The sequence below is a fragment of the Aplidium turbinatum genome, chromosome 9 (genome assembly GCF_918807975.1).
Source record: "Aplidium turbinatum chromosome 9, kaAplTurb1.1, whole genome shotgun sequence".
Classification (NCBI taxonomy): domain Eukaryota; kingdom Metazoa; phylum Chordata; class Ascidiacea; order Aplousobranchia; family Polyclinidae; genus Aplidium; species Aplidium turbinatum.
In genome coordinates, this window is record NC_137480.1 from 25,121,160 (window position 1) to 25,140,793 (window position 19,634).

The following is a 19,634-nucleotide window of genomic DNA, read 5'->3' on the forward strand; positions in this document are numbered from 1 at the left end:
GGAATTAGTAACAAGCTAAATGCTGAGATAACTTAATTTTAAATAAGTACAGCTTCGATGAAGAGGAGGTCTTCATACAGTGTGTCTTTAATATAATTAAGCAAGAAGAGACCGGGAGTTATACAGAGGCAGATGATTTAAATTATTTCTATATTTTTGCAATGCTGCAACATTTTGAAAAATACAAATTCAGCTTGAGGAATGAAGTTGGCTACTGTAGCAGTTTGTATTGCGTGTGTCAGGAAATCTTTAGACAATATTGTACAACATAGCTTTTTGTAGGTTCTAAAGATGAAATCCAGTAGCCAAGATATAATGATAAAAATTTATGATTAAGCAATGACATTGTCAACCGTTACCTTCAGAGGTTAACTATAAGCAAATATAAATAATTTTAGTGGACATAACTCGCTACTAGACTACTAATAAAATATATATACAAACAGTAAAAGCTGGTCACTTTATTTGAACAAGTCAAAATTATACAATATACATACATTACATCAGTGTTCCCTCCAAGGTTTTAATAATATTAATTTCTGTTACAGGGGAAATCCACTCAAAGCTAACTGTAATTTATAAAATACCAAAAAATCCACACTTTACAAACATGCCAATGAAAATTATGCAACTTTATTTGATTGGAAGCAATCATCAAATCAATTTTGGTGATTTGATTAGGAGGTGTGCTTACGTCATTGGGTGGGCATAGCTCTATACTTTGCATGCAAAATTACAACATTATCGAGAAAGTTCTGGCACAAATTCCAAGCAGCAGCTATTTCATAGCAATGCATTAACTTTCATTTTAAACCACAAAAATCGAGTACCAGTATGCCAAAAGTATGAACACTGAATCTTTGTTATTGTGATCGTACTGTTAATTTGCATGCAAAGTAGAAAGTACCGGTACTGTATAGGGCTATGCCCACCAAATGACGTAGACACACCTCCTAATCAACAGAATTGATATGCTGTTTGATTTCAAATGAAAGTTCTAAGTTGCACAAAACCTTAAAAACTTTTAGATGTAGTCCTAGAAAATTGCTTAAAATACATATTTTACATAAATAACTGACTTTGGTGGGAACACTGCATTACACGTTTGTTCACTGTTCAAGTTGCAATTGAAGTTTTAAAGCTAGCATCTGTTCGGCATGCAACAACTCGTTGTCGGTGAGGGAATATGTCCTTCCAGAGCTTGAAGTAGTTTGAGGATCCACTGATGAAAGTAGAGAATTGCGTGGCACTATCAGAACATCATCTTTTCTTGGCAATGAATATGATGATACAGGACCATGTGGATGCAGAAACTTTAGTTCAAGCTCGTCATTACTCATGAACTTCTTCTAAACATACGCTAGCCACCAATTCTTCTCATACACACATGTAACATATGAGGTAATTTCTTCCCATTGTAAAATTTTTGAACTGTGTTTGTTGTTGATTGTGACGGTGGAAAAGTTGGATGACGATGAATATTCTTTGACTATCAGCTTCTCAGTAGATTTCGTCAGTGGTTCAAAGAAATGTAATTTTTGTGTACCTGGAATCGGGTTTGCATAGGAAAACCTTTCTTTAAAATCCGATGCATGTCGTTTAATTTCTTCATCCTCAACATACAAACATTTCACTTATTGTTAAGCTCTTTTCTGCCCAAACAAAAATTGCGTTGGTGTTTGAATGTGGTCATCAGACACTCTTTGTAGGCTGGCTTTGGCAGCCAAGTGTTTTATGGTACCTCCTACTCCATCACAGCGGCCTTTTCTATGTGATGGTAAAATAGATTGCCTTTTTTACAAGAAACTTAAGATTGCAAATATTTGAATAGATGACGTTGAAAGGTGTGAACAGTTACAGTATTGTGTTGAAGAGTATCAGAAATTATGGCCAAACAAATGTGTTTCAGAGAAGTTTGATGGATCTTCAGCAGTAGGGAAATTGTGGTAAATTACAATGGGTGAATACTGAATAGTAGCCTGCATATTTGTCCATGTCCAATGATAACTTTGAGCAGCATCTTGCACAAAAAAAGAGTAATTTTCAGCAAAAACACCCAAAATTATAACAGAGCCATCAATTTGTTGTTTCATTTGATTCAAACTTGCAGATTGTTGCTTAGCTATAAAATCATGTCTTTGAAGGATCAATAGTTTTTCCAACAGGCTCTCTACAAATTTGTCTAGGGGTCTATTAAGGTTTCCAAATGTGTGCGGTCAATAGTTCAGTTGTTTTTATTTATTTATTTCAACAGACACCCATGCTTTGTATGTGATTGAATCAACGAGCAGGTTTTCTTCAAATATTTCCGTGATCATACGTTTTAGGTCATTGATATGACTACATTTATCGCATAGGCTAGTCCAAGAAAACATTTTGGTTGAGCACTGAGCAGGGTTGCAAGCTAGGCGGGCAAGTAGGTGTTTGTAGCTAACTATTGTAAAGAAATGGTTCAAATTAACTTTTGAAGCATTGTTTGCACGATGGAAAGAACACAACCGAATTTAATGTGCTACCAAACATCATGGCTATCGATTTTATGCTGGCTTAACTAGCGCAAACTATGCAATAGCCAATAGGTAATATATTTTTACATCTGACTGATAGTTTTGTAGTAGAAAGCAAACATTGTTTCAGTAGACCAAGATTCTAGAAGGCACACTGCATTGTATATGACAACCTGAAATCCACATACCATGCATGCACTTTGCCTAGTGTCCTTTCAAGATAGCTACAGTACAGACAAGATAGGCTATACAATGCATCCTAATAGGCTACAATGTCATGCAGAGCAGACTATGGTGAATTGTTGAAGCAAGGAAAATGAATTGATTAAAAAACACACAGAATGGTCAAAACACAACACAATATTTTGCATGGCTGTAGAAGAAGCATCAAATTTAAAAAAAAATAAAAAAAATTTTGATTTTGAAAATATATATTTCTGCTGTGCTCGTCGGAAGTTTACAACCAAGAACACAACATTCCTCTTTCATTATTAAAAAAAGTTTCATTATTTTTAGATAGATTGATAGAGCTTAAAATTATCTTTCAAATGAGCTATCAACCGTGTGTCTACGATGAAAATTGGCCGAGATATGGGTAAAAATGTGAAAAATGGCGCCATAAAGTGGTGAAAATGACTAAAATTTCAAATCACTCTATCTCGAAAAGTACTCGACGTAGAAAAACGAAATTTTGGGAAAATGATTTTTTGTTACAGGGCTTCAAATCATGTAATTTTTATTAAAATCTGAGAGATTCGGGTTTCGGTGCTGTGTTGATTTCATTTGTTTTTACCCTAAACGTTGAAATCGCGTAGAAAAGAGAACTTTTGCTGACTAGGATATTTCACAATATCGTTTCTTTTATAGTTGAAATTATCGAAGCTTCAGATGAGTGGGGTTAAGACCTAACCATTGAGATCTTAAAACTAAAAAGCGAATTAAATTTATTTTTGAACTATTAATGTTTGCTTAGATAAAATTGACATGTATCCTGCGTAGCCTTCTGCATGCAAACTTAGAATATATTAGAATCCTCAACTATTACAAAATTCTAAATCCAACGACGCCTTCTGTTTATTTACAGTAGAGAATTTTGTATTTTGATCTCGAAGCTTTAGATGAGTGGGGTTTAGACCTAACCACTGAGATCATAAATCATATTTATGACACCGGCATAGGCGCCGACTTTTAATTTTGCACGGGGTGGCGGATAGCACAATATGGCAACCTAAAAACTTTCAAACTGCATGTTTTTGTTTTTTACTAAGCGTGTTTCGTAGATGCAATTATCTTTTCACACCTGATTTGTAGCTCGATTATTTACAAAACAACTTTACAACAAACCACAGGAAGTATGTCGTGAATTTTATTGTTACGTTGTCGCTCCGACATTTAACATTTGGCAAAAGTATTTTTGCGAACGGCAGCTCTGTCAATCCAACTGTTAATCAACTGGTCAAGTTGTAACCGTTAAGCTTCAGCTTGATAAACATTTAAAATTAGGATGTGGTTCTATCGCTGTTGCGTCATGGTAGATCACAAGTAGGTTTTTATGCGCCTGAGTGCACTACTAAACGATCGCTCCGCCTCGCAGGTGGAAGGCAACGATAAGTATATTTTCACAATGCAGACCACGTTTGGAAGCATTAATGATCTTGTTTCATTGCTTGCAAATAGATCAAACAGTTGCGACAGTTGAACGCTTTTTCGGTGGCATCTTTAAGCTGAATAAAACTGGAATGTCGGGGAAAACTTTTACTGGACGACTTTTTGTAATTTTTTCTATGATGTAACAAGCAACTCCTAACTTATGTCAGACCAATAAATTCCCTCCTCAAACTTTTACAGGACAACTTTTCGTAATTTTTTCTATGATGTAACAAGCAACTCCTATGTAAGACCAATAAATTCCCGCCTCACAATTTGTCACGCATTGACACGCAATATTACATTATTACTGCATGAAGTAGATAACAAAGTAGAAATTAAAGCAAGAAGGAGATGACAGTACACTCCAATTGAAATCGGAAAATACTGTAATTCAAAATGCAAAATCTTGACTAATTGAAAAAGGTTGCTTTCATTATTGGAAATTGGCAGGGGGTGTAGCTTTCCTCGAATAGAATCATGTAAACGTGTAAATTTGCAGAACGTTAAAACTGCTACTTTACTAGGTGCACTTTTTAAATAAAAACTCAAAAAGTTTCGAAAATTGCTTTTTTTTAATAAAATTTGAAAATAGATATTCATTTAGGAGGTGGAGCTATAAATCATCGAGATAATTTTATTTCCAAGTATTTTATAGCTGTCATAATTTATAGCGATATTATGAGCAGTTTAAAATTTTTCAAAAAAGATTTTTGAGGGAGGCAATGGAAAGATCGCATTTTATTGATTAATAAATCCCATTGTAAACCTAACAAATGTAACAATGACTTATGAAAAGTAACAAATAAAACGATCGCAACAACAACAAGGAAAAAACTCGTAGCCACGTGTTGCGTAATCTTCACGTAGCTTGCTTGATGTTACGCGAGTATCATGCTTGTGACAAAAACAATCATTTTCTTCGCAATACTGTATTGGTTCACCTCTTGCTTGAAGCGAAAACCAATGATCAAAAAAAGATTTAAACGTCCGTTCAAATTACATTTATTTGCAGTAAGTAATGTAACCTAAACGGGGTGGCTGCCATCATGCCATAGAGGTTATGGGGTGGCGTGGCTGGCCACCCCGTAAGTCGACGCCAGTGGATGCATTAGACCAGTGTTTCTCAAACTTTTTTAGTCCATCGCCCCCTTTTCGTTATTGAAATAAAATTTCGCCCCCTTAATTCTGTCAAGCAAAATAAACATTGATACAAGAGTGATAGACAAATTTAGTTTTGGGAATTTAATCAACGATATTGACAGTAACAGGATAATGTTCACTGGGATGGATGAGCTTGGCGACTTTTACAAAGTTTTGAGATGTTTGGCGACATCTTCGTAAGATATAGAGTCGAAGATCATCTCGTTTATGAACTAGCAAGCGATTTCTTTGCTTTGAAAGCATCAATGTTACATCCGAAAACCCCTTTTCAACCATATACAAAGCAGGAAACGACAAAATCCACATTCTAGCTTCTTTCCAGAGCAGCTCATATTTGCCAGCAACCTGGCACCAAAACAAATCGTATCGATCATTTCTGAATTTCACTCTTGACTTATCATCTGTTAGCATATCAATGAACTGCTCTTGAAGTTTCACTTCTACAGTAGGCTATCTGTGGATTTGGTAGAAAATGATTGTAGGCCTACCACCCAGTTTGAACATGGAGGTCCACGAGATCTGCAAAGCGAGGTTTTATGTCTTTATGAAGCATGTCTAAATGTGAGCAGTATTTTTGCCGTTGTTCTTCTGTAATAGGCTAACATTCTCGCTCAAATTGGGAAACTGAGTTAAGACATATTGACCCAAATTTGTTTGAATAGAGATAGCTTTGAAATGAATGATGTAGGCCTAATACTAATCACGCTTTTGCACTCGATGAGAGTTATCATTTCTACCTGAAGTTTTTTGTTTACTTCGTTTATGACATTGAAAATGTCCGCCAAATATGCGATGTCATTGTTTAAGGGTGTCATATCTTCAGCTAATGTCGCATCAGTGCTTGATAGGAATTTGGTAACTAAAACAAAAAGGGCATAAAGGCGGCTCAAACAAGCACGTTTTGAAAGCCATCTTACAGCGGTATGCAATAAAATACGTTCAAATTGTTCATCATTTTGGCAACAAAGTGAACGAAATAATCTGTCGTTAAGAGCATGCGCTTTTATCTTGTTGACACATTTTATCACAATATTCAGTGATTCATGCAGTTCAGGACTGAGATTAAGGGCAACCAAATGCTGACGGTGAATTACACAATGTATTGCAATAAGTTCAGGAATTGCTCACGCTTGATGCCCGAATATCTGTAGGAAGACTGAGCGCAAAAATCATTTCTTCTTGAGTTTTCATATTATGAACATAACGCACATATCCAAGCAGCAGCGATACATTGTCAGTCAAGATGGCTTCATCTATTTGCAGGGAATGGTTCGCGCGTTGGACTGTTATTAGCGCGTTGGACTGTTATTGGTGGTTTGATAAATTCGCCCCCCGATCGCCCCCTTTGATTTTTTCGCCCCCCTGGCGCTTGAAATCGCCCCCAGGGGGGCGATTTCGCCCACTTTGAGAAACGCTGCATTAGACATTTGCATTTTTGTAATGATTTTCAAGCGAAACAGAAGTGTTTTGTTAGTTGTTCGAGTGTGTTATTGTTCAAAATACATGTAAAAACTTACATACGAGTTATTAATTAGAGATTAGCATAAATTTGATGCTTTAAAACAAAGTCATATATTATCATATATTTCAAAAAATAAAGTCATATTTTTCAATTTTTTAGGTAAAAAAATGGCCCTAGTAATAAGTAATAGCACAACGTCACTATCAAAGCAGTTGTAATTATTAGGGTAGGCCAGTCCGTGGTGCATTCCCAGGTCCAACGTCAATGCAGGTGAACAATGGTTGCGATTATTACAATTCAAGTACTTGACATTTCTTGGCACATTTTCTCAAATGATCAAAATATAGTCATCATAACACACATTATTACCTGATTTGTTGCCACACAAGTGTGGATGCGAGCCTTGCATTTCTCATCACGTCGGGAACAACGCCAGTATTTCTTAAGCCCGTCTGGACTATATTGAGCTAGTTGAAACATGTAGCCATCATGTAGAAAAACCTCACCTTTGCGCTGCGTACTAATCGATTCCTCTGCCATGATCAAGTAACATCAACTGAGAGTCTAACGAAGGAACTAACCAAAGGAATTTCAGGTCATGTAACGCCGAAACCCAGGTTTACTCTATACTGCCACTTAGGTTTTAACTTCATCTTTTATGGCAAACGCTATTCGGCAATCTGTCTTTTTTTCGTTGACACGTTTTGGCTGAGACTTCATCTCATTAACCCCTATTGGTAATCATGAAAACTGTTATTTTCATGTAAAACACGCATTTTGAACGAACCCAGACATCAAAACTCGTCATTTTTACATTGATTCAACGTCTGCAGACGTTGAATGAATGTAAAAATGACGGATTTTGCCGTCTGGGAAAGCACTCAAAGGTAAACACTGGATAAAATGCAAGAATGCAAAAGATACCATATTGTCGAAATAAAATACAAAATCCTCTAAATAAACAGAAGACCCGGACATACATTTCTCTGTCATCATTTTTAATGTAAAAATTCCTTTTGTGGTCCCTTTGTCTGAAACAAATAAAAACTGTGCTGTTGAAATTTCCGATTGTAGTTTTGGTCTCAATCTCATCAACATGATTCGGAGTGAGCTGTTTGTTACGTAATTCACAAGGCTAATTGTTCTGTGGAGTGACCATTCTGTTGCTCCGTTTTTTTTTTGGTAAAGTTATGAATATGGAACGTACCATATCACTGGGGACGTAACCGGTGTCATTATATGATTTATGATCTCAGTGGTTAGGTCTTGACTCCACTCATCTAAAGCTTCGAGATCAACTATTGTGGAATAAAATACAAAATTCTCTACTGCAAATAAACAGAAGGCGTCGTTGGATTTAGAATTTTGTAATAGTTGAGGATTCTAATATATTCTAAGTTTGCATGCAGACGGCGATGCATGATACACGTCAATTTTATCTGAGCAAACATTGATAGTTCAAAAATAAATTTAATTCGTTTTTTAGTTTTAAGATCTCAATGGTTAGGTCTAAACCCCACACATCTAAAGCTTCGATGATTTCAACTATAAAAGAAGCGATATTACAACATTCTCTAAATAAACAGAAGACGTCGTTGTCCATTTTATGTGAGCAAACAGTTAAATTTAATAGTTCAAACATTTTTCGCTAAATTTCATTTCAATTTGTTTTTCTTTGTCGGAATGCAAAAGAAACGATGTTGGATTACAGAAGGATTATCGTTGGATTTTCAAAAAAATTGCCGAATAGGGAACTAACCGCTAAAGACTGTAGCCCAATAGGGAACTAGCCGAATCGGATCAGCCAAATCGGACTAGCCGAATCGGGCTGTAGCCGAAAAGGGTAATAGCCGAATCGGACTAGCCGAATCGGATCAGCCCAATCGGACTAGCCGAATAGTAGCAGACCCGATTTTGAGAGACATCGAACATATGAATGGAGTAAAGGTTGGGGGACAAAATGTAACAAACTTGAGATACGCTGATGAATGATGATACAGTCTTGATAGCAGAATCTGCAAACGATCTACAGGACTTATTAAATTGTGCTGTCAATAACAGTACACCAACGAGTTTAGAGTTAAATTCAAAAACAGAATGTATGACCGTATCCAAAAAGAAAACTTATCCAAATTGCAACCTTACACTCAATGGTGTTGCAGTGAACAAGTTGATAAATTGAAATATCTTGGGTACACTATAACTTGCGATGGCAAAAGTGACCCTGAAATTAAAAAGATAATTGCTATAGCAAAGGATAGCCTACTTTTAGTAAAATGAGCACTGTCTTCAGGAATCGCAACATGACAACAAAGACCAAAATTAAACTTTTAAAAGCATACGTAGAATCAATTCTAACCTACGGATGTGAATGCTGGACAATAAGTAACGATATGATAATAAGAACAGTTAGAAGGCGCCAGATGCAATTTGTAGGTGATATGCACAGACATGGAGATTTGGAAAAATAGGGGATGGGAAAAAGAAGCAAAGGTCGACAAAGATTAACTTATTTAAACAGATTGAATCAATGGGCCACAAACACAACAGTCAAAACGAACGATTTTACACGAATGGCAAATAAGATTGGAAGACCATGTTCGCCAACGTCTGTATCAGATCAGGCACATAATCATCATCAATCGTTTCTTTTGCATTCCGACAAAGAAAAATAAATTGAATTGAAATTTAGCGAAAAATAAAAGGCGAATTAAATTTATTTTTAGACTAATAAATTAAAATGTTTGCTCACATAAAATTGACATGTATCCTGCGTCGCAGTCTGTAGGCTATGCAGACTTAGAATATATTCGAATCCTCAACTATTAGGAAATTCCAATCCCTAGTTTAACAAGTCAATACAATCAATACATAACAAATAGGGTGGGTCGAAATTTAGACTTTTTCTCCGATTTCATTGCTACAAACTTTCTTTCTTGCGAATAGTCATAAAACGACATTCCTGAAAGTTTGAGCTTGATCGGACATCGTCTTCATTTCTAAAAATCGCAATTTATAAAGGTACTTAAAGCGATTTTTTTCGAGGCTTGAAAATGCATTGTTTTTATAGGAAGTTGTTTTCACGAGATTTGAAAACGTTATAACTTACTTAATTCTTATTGTAAAAAGATGATTTATGCGTCAACAGATCCAACACAATTAGGAGAATCCAATTCATTGTGTACTGACTCCGAAAAATGATTGTTGAAAATAATTGTTGCGCATAATATAGTCATTCAATATGCCCCATGTTGGTTCGATATAAAATTTGAACCATTGTACAAAGACGGAGCAAAGCATATCCTTTTAAAGCATACCCATTATCCATATCATATAGACCAAACCATATCCTGTTCACTTTTGCCTGATAAAGTTGGAGACATTGCGTTGAAATATGTTAAAAAGAATGCCTATTTTGCACATCCGAAAAGGCAGTGTAGAACAAATCTTTAAAGAGCAATATTGTTATTTAAAATCAAGCGAATCATAGCTAATTGTTAACGATCCATTATCTATCACAAACACGCAATATTTTCCAGAAGCCATCATACTGAAATATAATTTAATAATGTGGGTGACGTCATCAATTACGTCATCAAGTACCAGCATGATGTTTATGCTTGGAAAGTACATCAATTCATTATCAAATAACTTAGAGCTGAAGCATGTAGAATTATCAGTTTTATCGTTATTTGCAAATTACTTTTTAATGACGTCATTGATGACGTCATCATTTTTCGGAATCAGTACACAATGAATTGGATTATCCTAATTATATTGAATCTGTTGACGCATATATCATCTTTTCACAATAAGAATTAAGTAAGTTATGACGTTTTCAAATCTCATGAAAACAACTTCCTATTAAAAAGAATGCATTTTCAAGCCTTGAAAAAATCGCTTTAAGTACCTTTAAAAATCGCGATTTTTAGAAATGAAGACGATGTCCGATCAATTTCAAACTTTCAGGAATGTCGTTTTATGACTATTTGCAAGAAAGAAAGTTTGTAGCAATAAAATCGGAGACAAAGTCCAAATTTTCGACCCATCCTAATAACAAGTCAATACAATCAATGTGAAATAACAAAGCAAACAAATAACTGTTTATGCGTCCATTTGGAAATTATGGCTGATACCTGGGACTTCCTGTGTGGTAACTGTTAGGCTGACTGGGTTCTTGGAACAAATTTTTGCTGGTCGAGATAACTAGGCTACGGTACCCGATAATTTTCTTTCAATCCAAGCTGTAGGCCACACATTTGTTGATCCAAACTAATCATTTTAACTATTTAAAAGTACTAACTTATAGACATAAACATGATTTATTTTTTTTGTTTGTAACATCTTTTTTTTTTTTTCCCTTCATATCTTCAATTTTTCTGAAGGTGTTGCGACCATGCCAAATTTCTTTCAACTCAATAACTTACTTCGGTCACAAGCACGTTTTAACGTTCGCGTTTTGTCGCTTCTACCTTTGCTATGTTGACGTGTAATGTTTTTGATATGATGGCCACAAATAAAAACAACTGAACTGACATGACGAACTTTAATTTAATAGTTTAAACATTTTATTTTTATTCCTTTCTGCACGATTTCAACGTAAAATCGGCAATTATAATTGGGCTACGGTACCCGATAACTTCCTTTCAAAAATTTCAAAAACTCGCCGAATAGGGCACTCGCCGAAAAAGGCTCTCGCCGAATAGGGAACTCGCCGAATCGGACTCACCGAAACGAGCCATTCCGCTGCTGAAAGGTGTTGTAGGTTAGCAATATCACAGCATGCCAATAGCACACGAATAGAGATCTTGTTATTATTGTGAACTTATTCTTAGTTTATTGATTTTAAATTGCTCCAGTAACAACACAAACGTTTTTGGTCAAAGGTATTTGATTGTTTTTAGCCTTATAATGTGAACCTCCTCATCGGTGGTTACGATGCGGACACGGGATGCACTCTTCATTATATGGACTATCTCGCCTCAAGCATGAAAGTCCCTTTTGCTGCTCATGGTTACGGATCATTCTTTGCACTTTCACTACTCGACCGCTGGCACAAAGATGATTTATCGGAAGATGAAGCTGTTGTTTTGCTCAAACGATGCATGGCGGAGGTATGAAATTGAAAACTTTGAAGTGTTGCAGTATAATATTTACAGTATAATGATTGTAGGTGTGAGACTTGTTCCTATGGGGCGGCGTGGATGCTGAATCATTATGGACAGATAAAACCAAGCAACCACACGGCATTTAACATAAACTATAAACTACTATGTACAAACGTTTTCGGCCACACACAATACATATGTTAGCCCTTTTCAAGTAAAGAAAAATTACTGATTTTACATCTACATTGAAAATAAATAACTGATCTACCACAATGAATTGAAAAATGAAATGCATAAGAATGAAACGGCAAAGCAGGGGAGAAAGGCACATTACATGGTGGTTAATCCCGCGAGGCAAAAACGCATCATATGATGAATTTAAGACGTTAAGTAACTGCGTATTGAGGCGAAGATTGCTAATTTTTATGAGCAAAGCCTCGTGGATTTTAGTGGCAAATTTGGTGAAACATTTACGCACAACTTTAAAAGATTCCATGGATGGTTTGTTGTTATTTATTTTCAATGGAGATGTAAAATCAGTTAGTTTTCGTTACTTGAAAAGGACTAACAGCCTAACACAGGCATGGCCAAATGGCGGATCACGATCCGGTTCCGGATCTTTTCAACTTTTTTTGTGGATCTGAAAAAAATTTCAAAGTATTTATTTTAAAATTTGCTTATTTTTTTTTTGTTTTAATCTATAAGGCCTATATATATTTTTAAGGCTTTTATCAGGGATTCATAGTATAGGGATCGCCAACAATTTTATGCAATCAGTTCAGTCATAGACCTTGTGTCACATCCACTGTCCACTGATGTTAATGGCAGTTGGAAAACCCAACTTACAGCTGAGTAGGCTATACATTATAATAATAATCATTCGCTATCTCCGCTTGCAGCAGATTGCGCATCAACATGGGTTACTTGACAGGGTTCCATGTGATTTTATGAGCCGTAGGCTACTGCTTCCATGCTGGCTCAAGGCAGATTGGAAGAGGGTGATATGCAGTGTTGTACGCGTCAATGAAATAAATTGACGGCGTCAGCGCGAATTGCCTAAGAACTTTACAGCGTAAAGTAGGCTACTGCGTAAGCTCGTAAAGAAATTGACGGCGTCAGCGCTAATTTATAGCGCTATTTTAGCCAGGGTCTCACGAAACGGAATTATTTCAACCAAGTTTAGGCTAACAATAGCTATAAATAAAGAGCAGGTTTTATGTTTTGAGACTGTATTGTAACTAGCTGCTTTAGCTTATTAGTTATTTCCTTGTAGAAACACAAGCATTTCAAAACGTTTGTCTGACAATCTGCTGCGTTTGGGACGCATAATGTCCTTTCCAAGTGAAAACATGCGTTCCTCAGCAGCGCTATGTGGTAGGCTACTGGTGTGTTGTATTTCAAAAACAAGTCTTGAAAACCTTTACTCGGAAAGGTATCACTGTTCCAAGCGTGCTGTGATGGCTTAGCATATATAAATCTTCGAAGTCCACTGCACCAACATCGCTCTTTTCAAGGGCATAGAGCTCTTGAAATAAAGTATCTTCAACCACCGCGATGACATTCATTGATTTTTCGCTTTCTCTCTCTGATCCCTCGTTCTCGATACTGATCACGATATGAGTGATCACCATTTGGCGAACTTCTTCCGCTTGCATTCCAGGTAGCTATTCCAACCAACGCGAAATTGGGTAATTCGGATGAATCACGCTGGCCAGAATACATTGTGAAACTCTTATTGTGAAACGAGATTTTCCATGAAAACAAAAAATGACGCATAGCGCTTGACGCTTAAAATCGGCAAAATAACTGATGGCGCTATCACTTCCGTCAACTAAAAAATAAACTGATGGCGCTAGCCTCAGTGTCAACAAAAAGTTGACGCCGTCAAATTGAGGGCGTCAACGTACCACACTGGTGATATGTCACCAGATTATTACCCGATTTATCCTCACTGCGTTATGCAAGAAAGAACACAATCGGTCTCCTTTTTAAAGTCTTTGGTATGACCCGACCTGGAATCGAACCCAGGGTTACCAGCACCAGAGCCGAAGGCGATAACCGCTGATGAGCCACTGAGAAAGTTGAGTGTGCATGACTGGTGCCTCAAATACAGATAGAGGTGTGCAGTCTCAAAGGAAATGAGATTTCTATTTCAGACTCAAATGTGTTTTGGTCATCACCTGTAAGCTTGGAAAGGTACCCAATTACTGCTAGGCTAGCTAGAAGACTACTTACTTGCTTGCTTTGGCTCCACTTACCTGTGTGAATCGTTGTTTTCAGCAATGAATTTTGTAAAAAACAACCATAGAACACGACTTACAAATACTCATCTTCATGAACTCGTAAGAATCGCTGTAAGTAGCAGGAAACCACGTTTCGACAGTATTGTGAAATCAAAGCCCACTCATCATTTATCTCACTAATACCAGATCTGTTTATTACAGCACACGCCTTGTTTTAGATGTACACAAATAATTGCATGTTTTTTGTATGATACAAAAGGAAAAATGCACATCTTCAGCTCATTGTGGATCTCTAAGTTGTCAGATTTAGCAGTAGTGGATCATGGAAACAATTATTTGGCCATCCCTGGCCTAACATGTGTATGGCCGAAAACGTTCGTAGTTTATAGTTTATGTTCAGTTTAATGTATTACGGAATGGCCCGTTTCGGCGAGTCCGATTCGGCTATTCCGATTCGGCGAGAGCCTTTTTTAGCGAGTGCCCTATTCGGCGAGTTTTTATAATTTTATTTTTGAAAGGGAATTATCAGGTACCGCAGCCTAACTGTTTTCACATCGTTTTAACGTCGCTGAACGTGCAGAAAGGAATAAAAATAAAATGTTTGAACTATTAAATTAAAATTCGTCATGTCAGTTCAGTTGTTTTTATTTCTGATCATTATATCAAAAACAATACACGTCAACATAGCAAAGGTAGAAGCGACAAAACGCGAACGCTAAAACGTGCTTGAATTCGTCATGTCAGTTCAGTTGTTTTTAAAATAGAAGCGACAAAACGCGAACGTTAAAACGTGCTTGTGACCGAAGTAAATTATTGAGTTGAAAGAAATTTGGCACGGTCGCAACACCTTCGGAAAAATTTAAGATGTGAAGGAAAAATAAAAAAAAGAAAATGTTACAAAAAAAAATCATGTTTATATCCATAAGTTAGTACTTTTGATTTTTGAATAGTTAAAATGATTAGTTTGGATCAACAAATGTGTGGCCTACAGCTTGGATTGAAAGGAAATTATCGGGTATCGTAGCCTAGTTATCCCTACCAGCAAAAAATTGTTTCAAGAACCCAGTTAGCCTAACAGTTCATTTTTACATTGTAGTAACAGAATGAAAAGGCTATCCAAATGTGTGGCCTATCGTTTTAACGTCGCTAAACGTTGAAATCGTATAGAAAAGAGAACTTTGATGACTAGGATACGTTGCAAGCCTTAAAGCAGCCGGCGGCCATCGCGGCCATGGCCGCTAAGTAGTGCTTGAATGACCGCCTGTGCTACCTCCTCCGTCGGCTAAGTTTGGCCGCCGGTTTCTTCTAGCCAATTATTTAATTTCGCAATAGAATGATCGTGGATTAAATGTCGAAAATATGTAGTATCAAAGAGTGACGCAGAATTAGGTCAGCGCATCTTAGTCACTACTGTTGTATTGAATATATCCAGCTGCGATCACCAGCGCTGTAAGTCTTGTTTGCAATTCCCGATGTTTATTTTAACAAAGTGTTAATCCGAAGTGCTAATTTACATCGGCTGGCAATATTGTCGTTTTTATATCGATTCAATGTTGTTGGACATTGAATCCTTGTTAAAAAGGAGAACTAGGTTAGTTGACATCCGTGGGTAAAACACGTGTCTTCATAGTTGAGAACGCTGTGGGTTAGTGACTTCACACCCTCAATGGTGACATCATAACGGAATAAATGGTCAGGTTTTACGAAAGGCGGTATGCAGTTAAAACAATTTACTGAGCTGCGAGCAGTTAAAACAATTTAGGGTCGTTAGATGGTCCCGCAATACCGGATTACAATCCCGATAAAGCGTTTAATGCGTGGTACAACGATTCTATTGCAGGACGTCGCCCAGACTTCAACAACGCTAAGTGATCATTTTAACATTGTTGCAAGTTTAATGCTATTTACTTGTGCCTCCAAGCGCGCAGATTTGGCCGCCGAGAAGGAGCTCTCGGTAGGCCACGATGGCTGCCGGAAAAAAACATCAGTTTTAAGGCCTGCGTTGAAACTAAGAAACATTCACAGAAGCCCTTCGATACGTTGCATTTTTAAGATCATGCATTTTTAAGATAATGTATTCAGACGTTGAATCAATGTACAAATGAACTGTTAGGCTAAATGGGTTCTTGGAACAAATCGAAGGGCTTCTGTGAATGTTTCCCAGTTTCAACGTATCCTAGTCAGCAAAGTTCTCTTTTCTACACGATTTCAACGTTTAGCAACGTTAAAACGATGTAAAAACGGCAATTTCTGCTGGTCGGGATAACTAGGCTACGTTACCCAATAATTTCCTTTCAATCCGAGGTGTAGGCCACACATTTGTTGATCCAAACTAATCATTTTAACTATTCAAAAGTACTAACTTATAGACATTAAACATGATTTTTTTTTTGTAACATTTTCTTTTGTTTATTTTTCCTTTATTTCTTAAATTTTTCTGAAGGTGTTGCGACCGTGCCAAATTTCTTTCAAGTCAATAATAGGGTGGAGTGAAAAAATTTTTTTTTTTTTCAAATCAAAAAATCAGATTAACCAAAAGTGGCGTATGGACCTAAAACCAACTTCTGAGAAGGTTTTGGGTTTGTGCCACCTACACCCAGGTGGCCCATAATTTTTAAAGGTCATCCGAGGGTCAAATTTCATGAAAATCCCATAACTTGGAAACCGGTTAAGCTAGAATGTTGGTTTTTGGCTTAAAATTTCCAGAAGGTCCATGTTTATATATGTTCTAATGCAACTTTTGTCTCTATTTTAACCACATAAGCTGATAATAATAAAAAACGACATTTTAGTTTGAAAGCTATATAACGTTAAGAAGTGAAAATGCTATATTTGAACTATTTGCACCAATAGTTATGTGTTAAGGCATAATAGGTATAAACTGACTAAGTAGCCTACTGCTTAAAATACTTTTTAAGCAGTTAGTACAAAGGATATTATGCAAGCAACAATCATGGATATGTGACAAAAAAACTCAATCCCAAAAATAAGTAGCAAAGTCTCATTATGCAATAATGTTACTATGCTATTTGATATTCAGTTTCAAAATTTACATCTTTACTTTCCATGAAATTTATAAGAAACTACTTACAATCAGGGTCGCATTATAAAAATCATCATGTGGTCAAAAATTATTGAAAACCTTCAACCTGAAAACATCAGGACTATCAAAATCAGAAAAAATATATTTCGACTCTGATCCATTGCAAATTTGGGCAAGGCTGACTGGGCTTTGGTAAAGACCCTTGCCAACTTTAATCCACCACTGTTTGCAATGAGTGTTACAGAAACCATGACATCAACTCATTTATAATTACACATATCCAATAGCAATGCCAATACACACCCAGGGGCTACGAGAGGGGGGGGAAGTCGGGCAACTTTCCCTCCTAGCATAACATTGTAAAGGAAAAATGAGTAGTTTTTCGTTTTTTTCACATTTGAAGGGGGCCCATTTTTGCCACTAAAATGATAGTGTACCAACTTAAAAAAACAAATTTTTGAATGAAATAGGCAGTTCCAAGTATTTTTCGATCATAGTATATGTAACTTCAAATGTATCGCATCAAGAACGAATCATTCTCGTATTAAGGACTAAGGTAGGCAATGTTAAACTGCTTCAAGACGTAAAATTTGATGCTGTTAAGCCTACTGATTTCTGCATCATCAATTTTCTATTGTTTTAACTTGAAAACTGGTGCTGCTGCGTTTGGCTTTGAAGCGTGTGGCCTACTATTTTTGCTTGACCAACATAACCTTGACTTCAAAAACTGCGTTGGCCAGGCGTAAGTCCGCTCTGTTAGCTCAGTGGTTACGCGCCCAGCTCAAGATCACGCAGCGCTGGTTTGACTCTCGGGGTCATATCATTTTTGGAGTAATTGATCTACTGAAGCTTGTAATGTAGAATTGTAATCCACAAAATGCAGAAAAGCATGGATTTGAAACTGCTCTAGTAGGCTTCTTGATTGAGGCAGCTTTATTTTGAATTTCCTATCTGGCCTGGTTACACTTGAAAATGACACAAGCTACAGTAGATCACTTACTCCAAAAATGATATGACCCCGAGAGTCAAAGCAGTGCTGTGTGATCTTGAGCCAGGCGCGTAACCACTGAGCTAACAGGGCGGACTTACCTCTGGCCAATGCAGTTTTTGAAATCAAGGTTATGTTGGTCAAGCAAAAATAGTAGGCCACACGCTTAGCCAAACGCAGCAGCACCAGTTTTCAAGTTAAAACAATAGAAAATTGATGATGCAGAAATCAGTAGGCTTAACAGCATCAAATTTTACGGTTTGAAGCAGTTTAACATCGCTTACCTTAATACGAGAATGATTCGTTCTTGATGAGATACATTTGAAGTTACATATACTATGATCGAAAAATACTTGGAACTGCCTATTTCATTCAAAAATTTATTTTTTTTAAGTTGGTACACTATCATTTTAGTGGCAAAAATGGGCCCCCCTCAAACGTGGAAAAAACAAAAAACTACTCATTTTTCCTTTACAATGTTATGCTAGGGGGAAAAGTTGCCCGACTTTTCCCCTTTCGGAGCCCCTGGCTGTGTATTGCTATTGGATATGTGTAATTATAAATGAGTTGATGTCATAGTTTCTGTAACACTCATTGCAAACAGTGGTGGATTAAGGTTGGCAAGGGTCTTTACCAAAGCCCAGTCAGCCTTGCCCAAATTTGCAATGGATCAGAGTCGAAATATAATTTTTCTGACTTTGATAGTCCTGATGTTTTCAGGTTGAAGGTTTTCAATATTTTTTCACCACATGATAATTTTTATAATGCGACCCTGATTGTAAGTAGTTTCTTATAAATTTCATGGAAACCAAAGATGTAAATTTTGAAACTTAATGTCATATAACATTGTAACATTATTGCATATGAGTCTTTGCTACTTATTTTTGGGATTGAGTTTTTTTGTCACATATCCATGATTGTTGCTTGCATATCCTTTGTACTAACTAGTTAGAAAGTATTTTAAGCAGTACTTAGTCAGTTTGTACCTATTATGTCTTAACACATAACTGTTGGTGCAAATAGTTCAAATATAGCATTTTCACTTCTTCACGTTATATAGCTTTCAAACTAAAATGTCGTTTTTTATTATTATCAGCTTATGTGGTTAAAATAGAGACAAAAGTTGCATTAGAACATATATAAACATGGACCTTCTGGAAATTTTAAGCCAAAAACCAACATTCTAGCTTAACCAGTTTCCAAGTTATGGGATTTTCATGAAATTTGACCCTCGGATGACCTTTAAAAATTATGGGCCACCTGGGTGTAGGTGGCACAAACCCAAAACCTTCTCAGAAGTTGGTTTTAGGTCCATACGCCACTTTTGGTTAATCTGATTTTTTGATTTGAAAAAAAAAATTTTTTTACTCCACCCTACTCAATAACTTACTTCGGTCACAAGCACGTTTTAACGTTCGCGTTGTGTCGCTTCTACCTTTTTCTACACCTTTGCTATGTTGACATGAATTGTT

At 36.5% G+C, this 19,634-nt stretch overlaps 1 protein-coding gene across 2 annotated transcripts in view; it reads left to right on the top strand.

Annotated features, from left to right (window-relative positions):
- LOC145777474 (proteasome subunit beta type-2-like) overlaps positions 1-19,634 on the top strand; it is a 36,153-nt gene that overhangs the window by 14,681 nt on the left and 1,838 nt on the right. For both annotated transcript variants that reach the window (XM_082588853.1, XM_082588852.1), the window contains exon 4: positions 11,685-11,894. In XM_082588853.1, the coding sequence (XP_082444979.1) occupies positions 11,685-11,894 (210 nt within the window). The remainder of the gene's footprint in view (positions 1-11,684; positions 11,895-19,634) is intronic.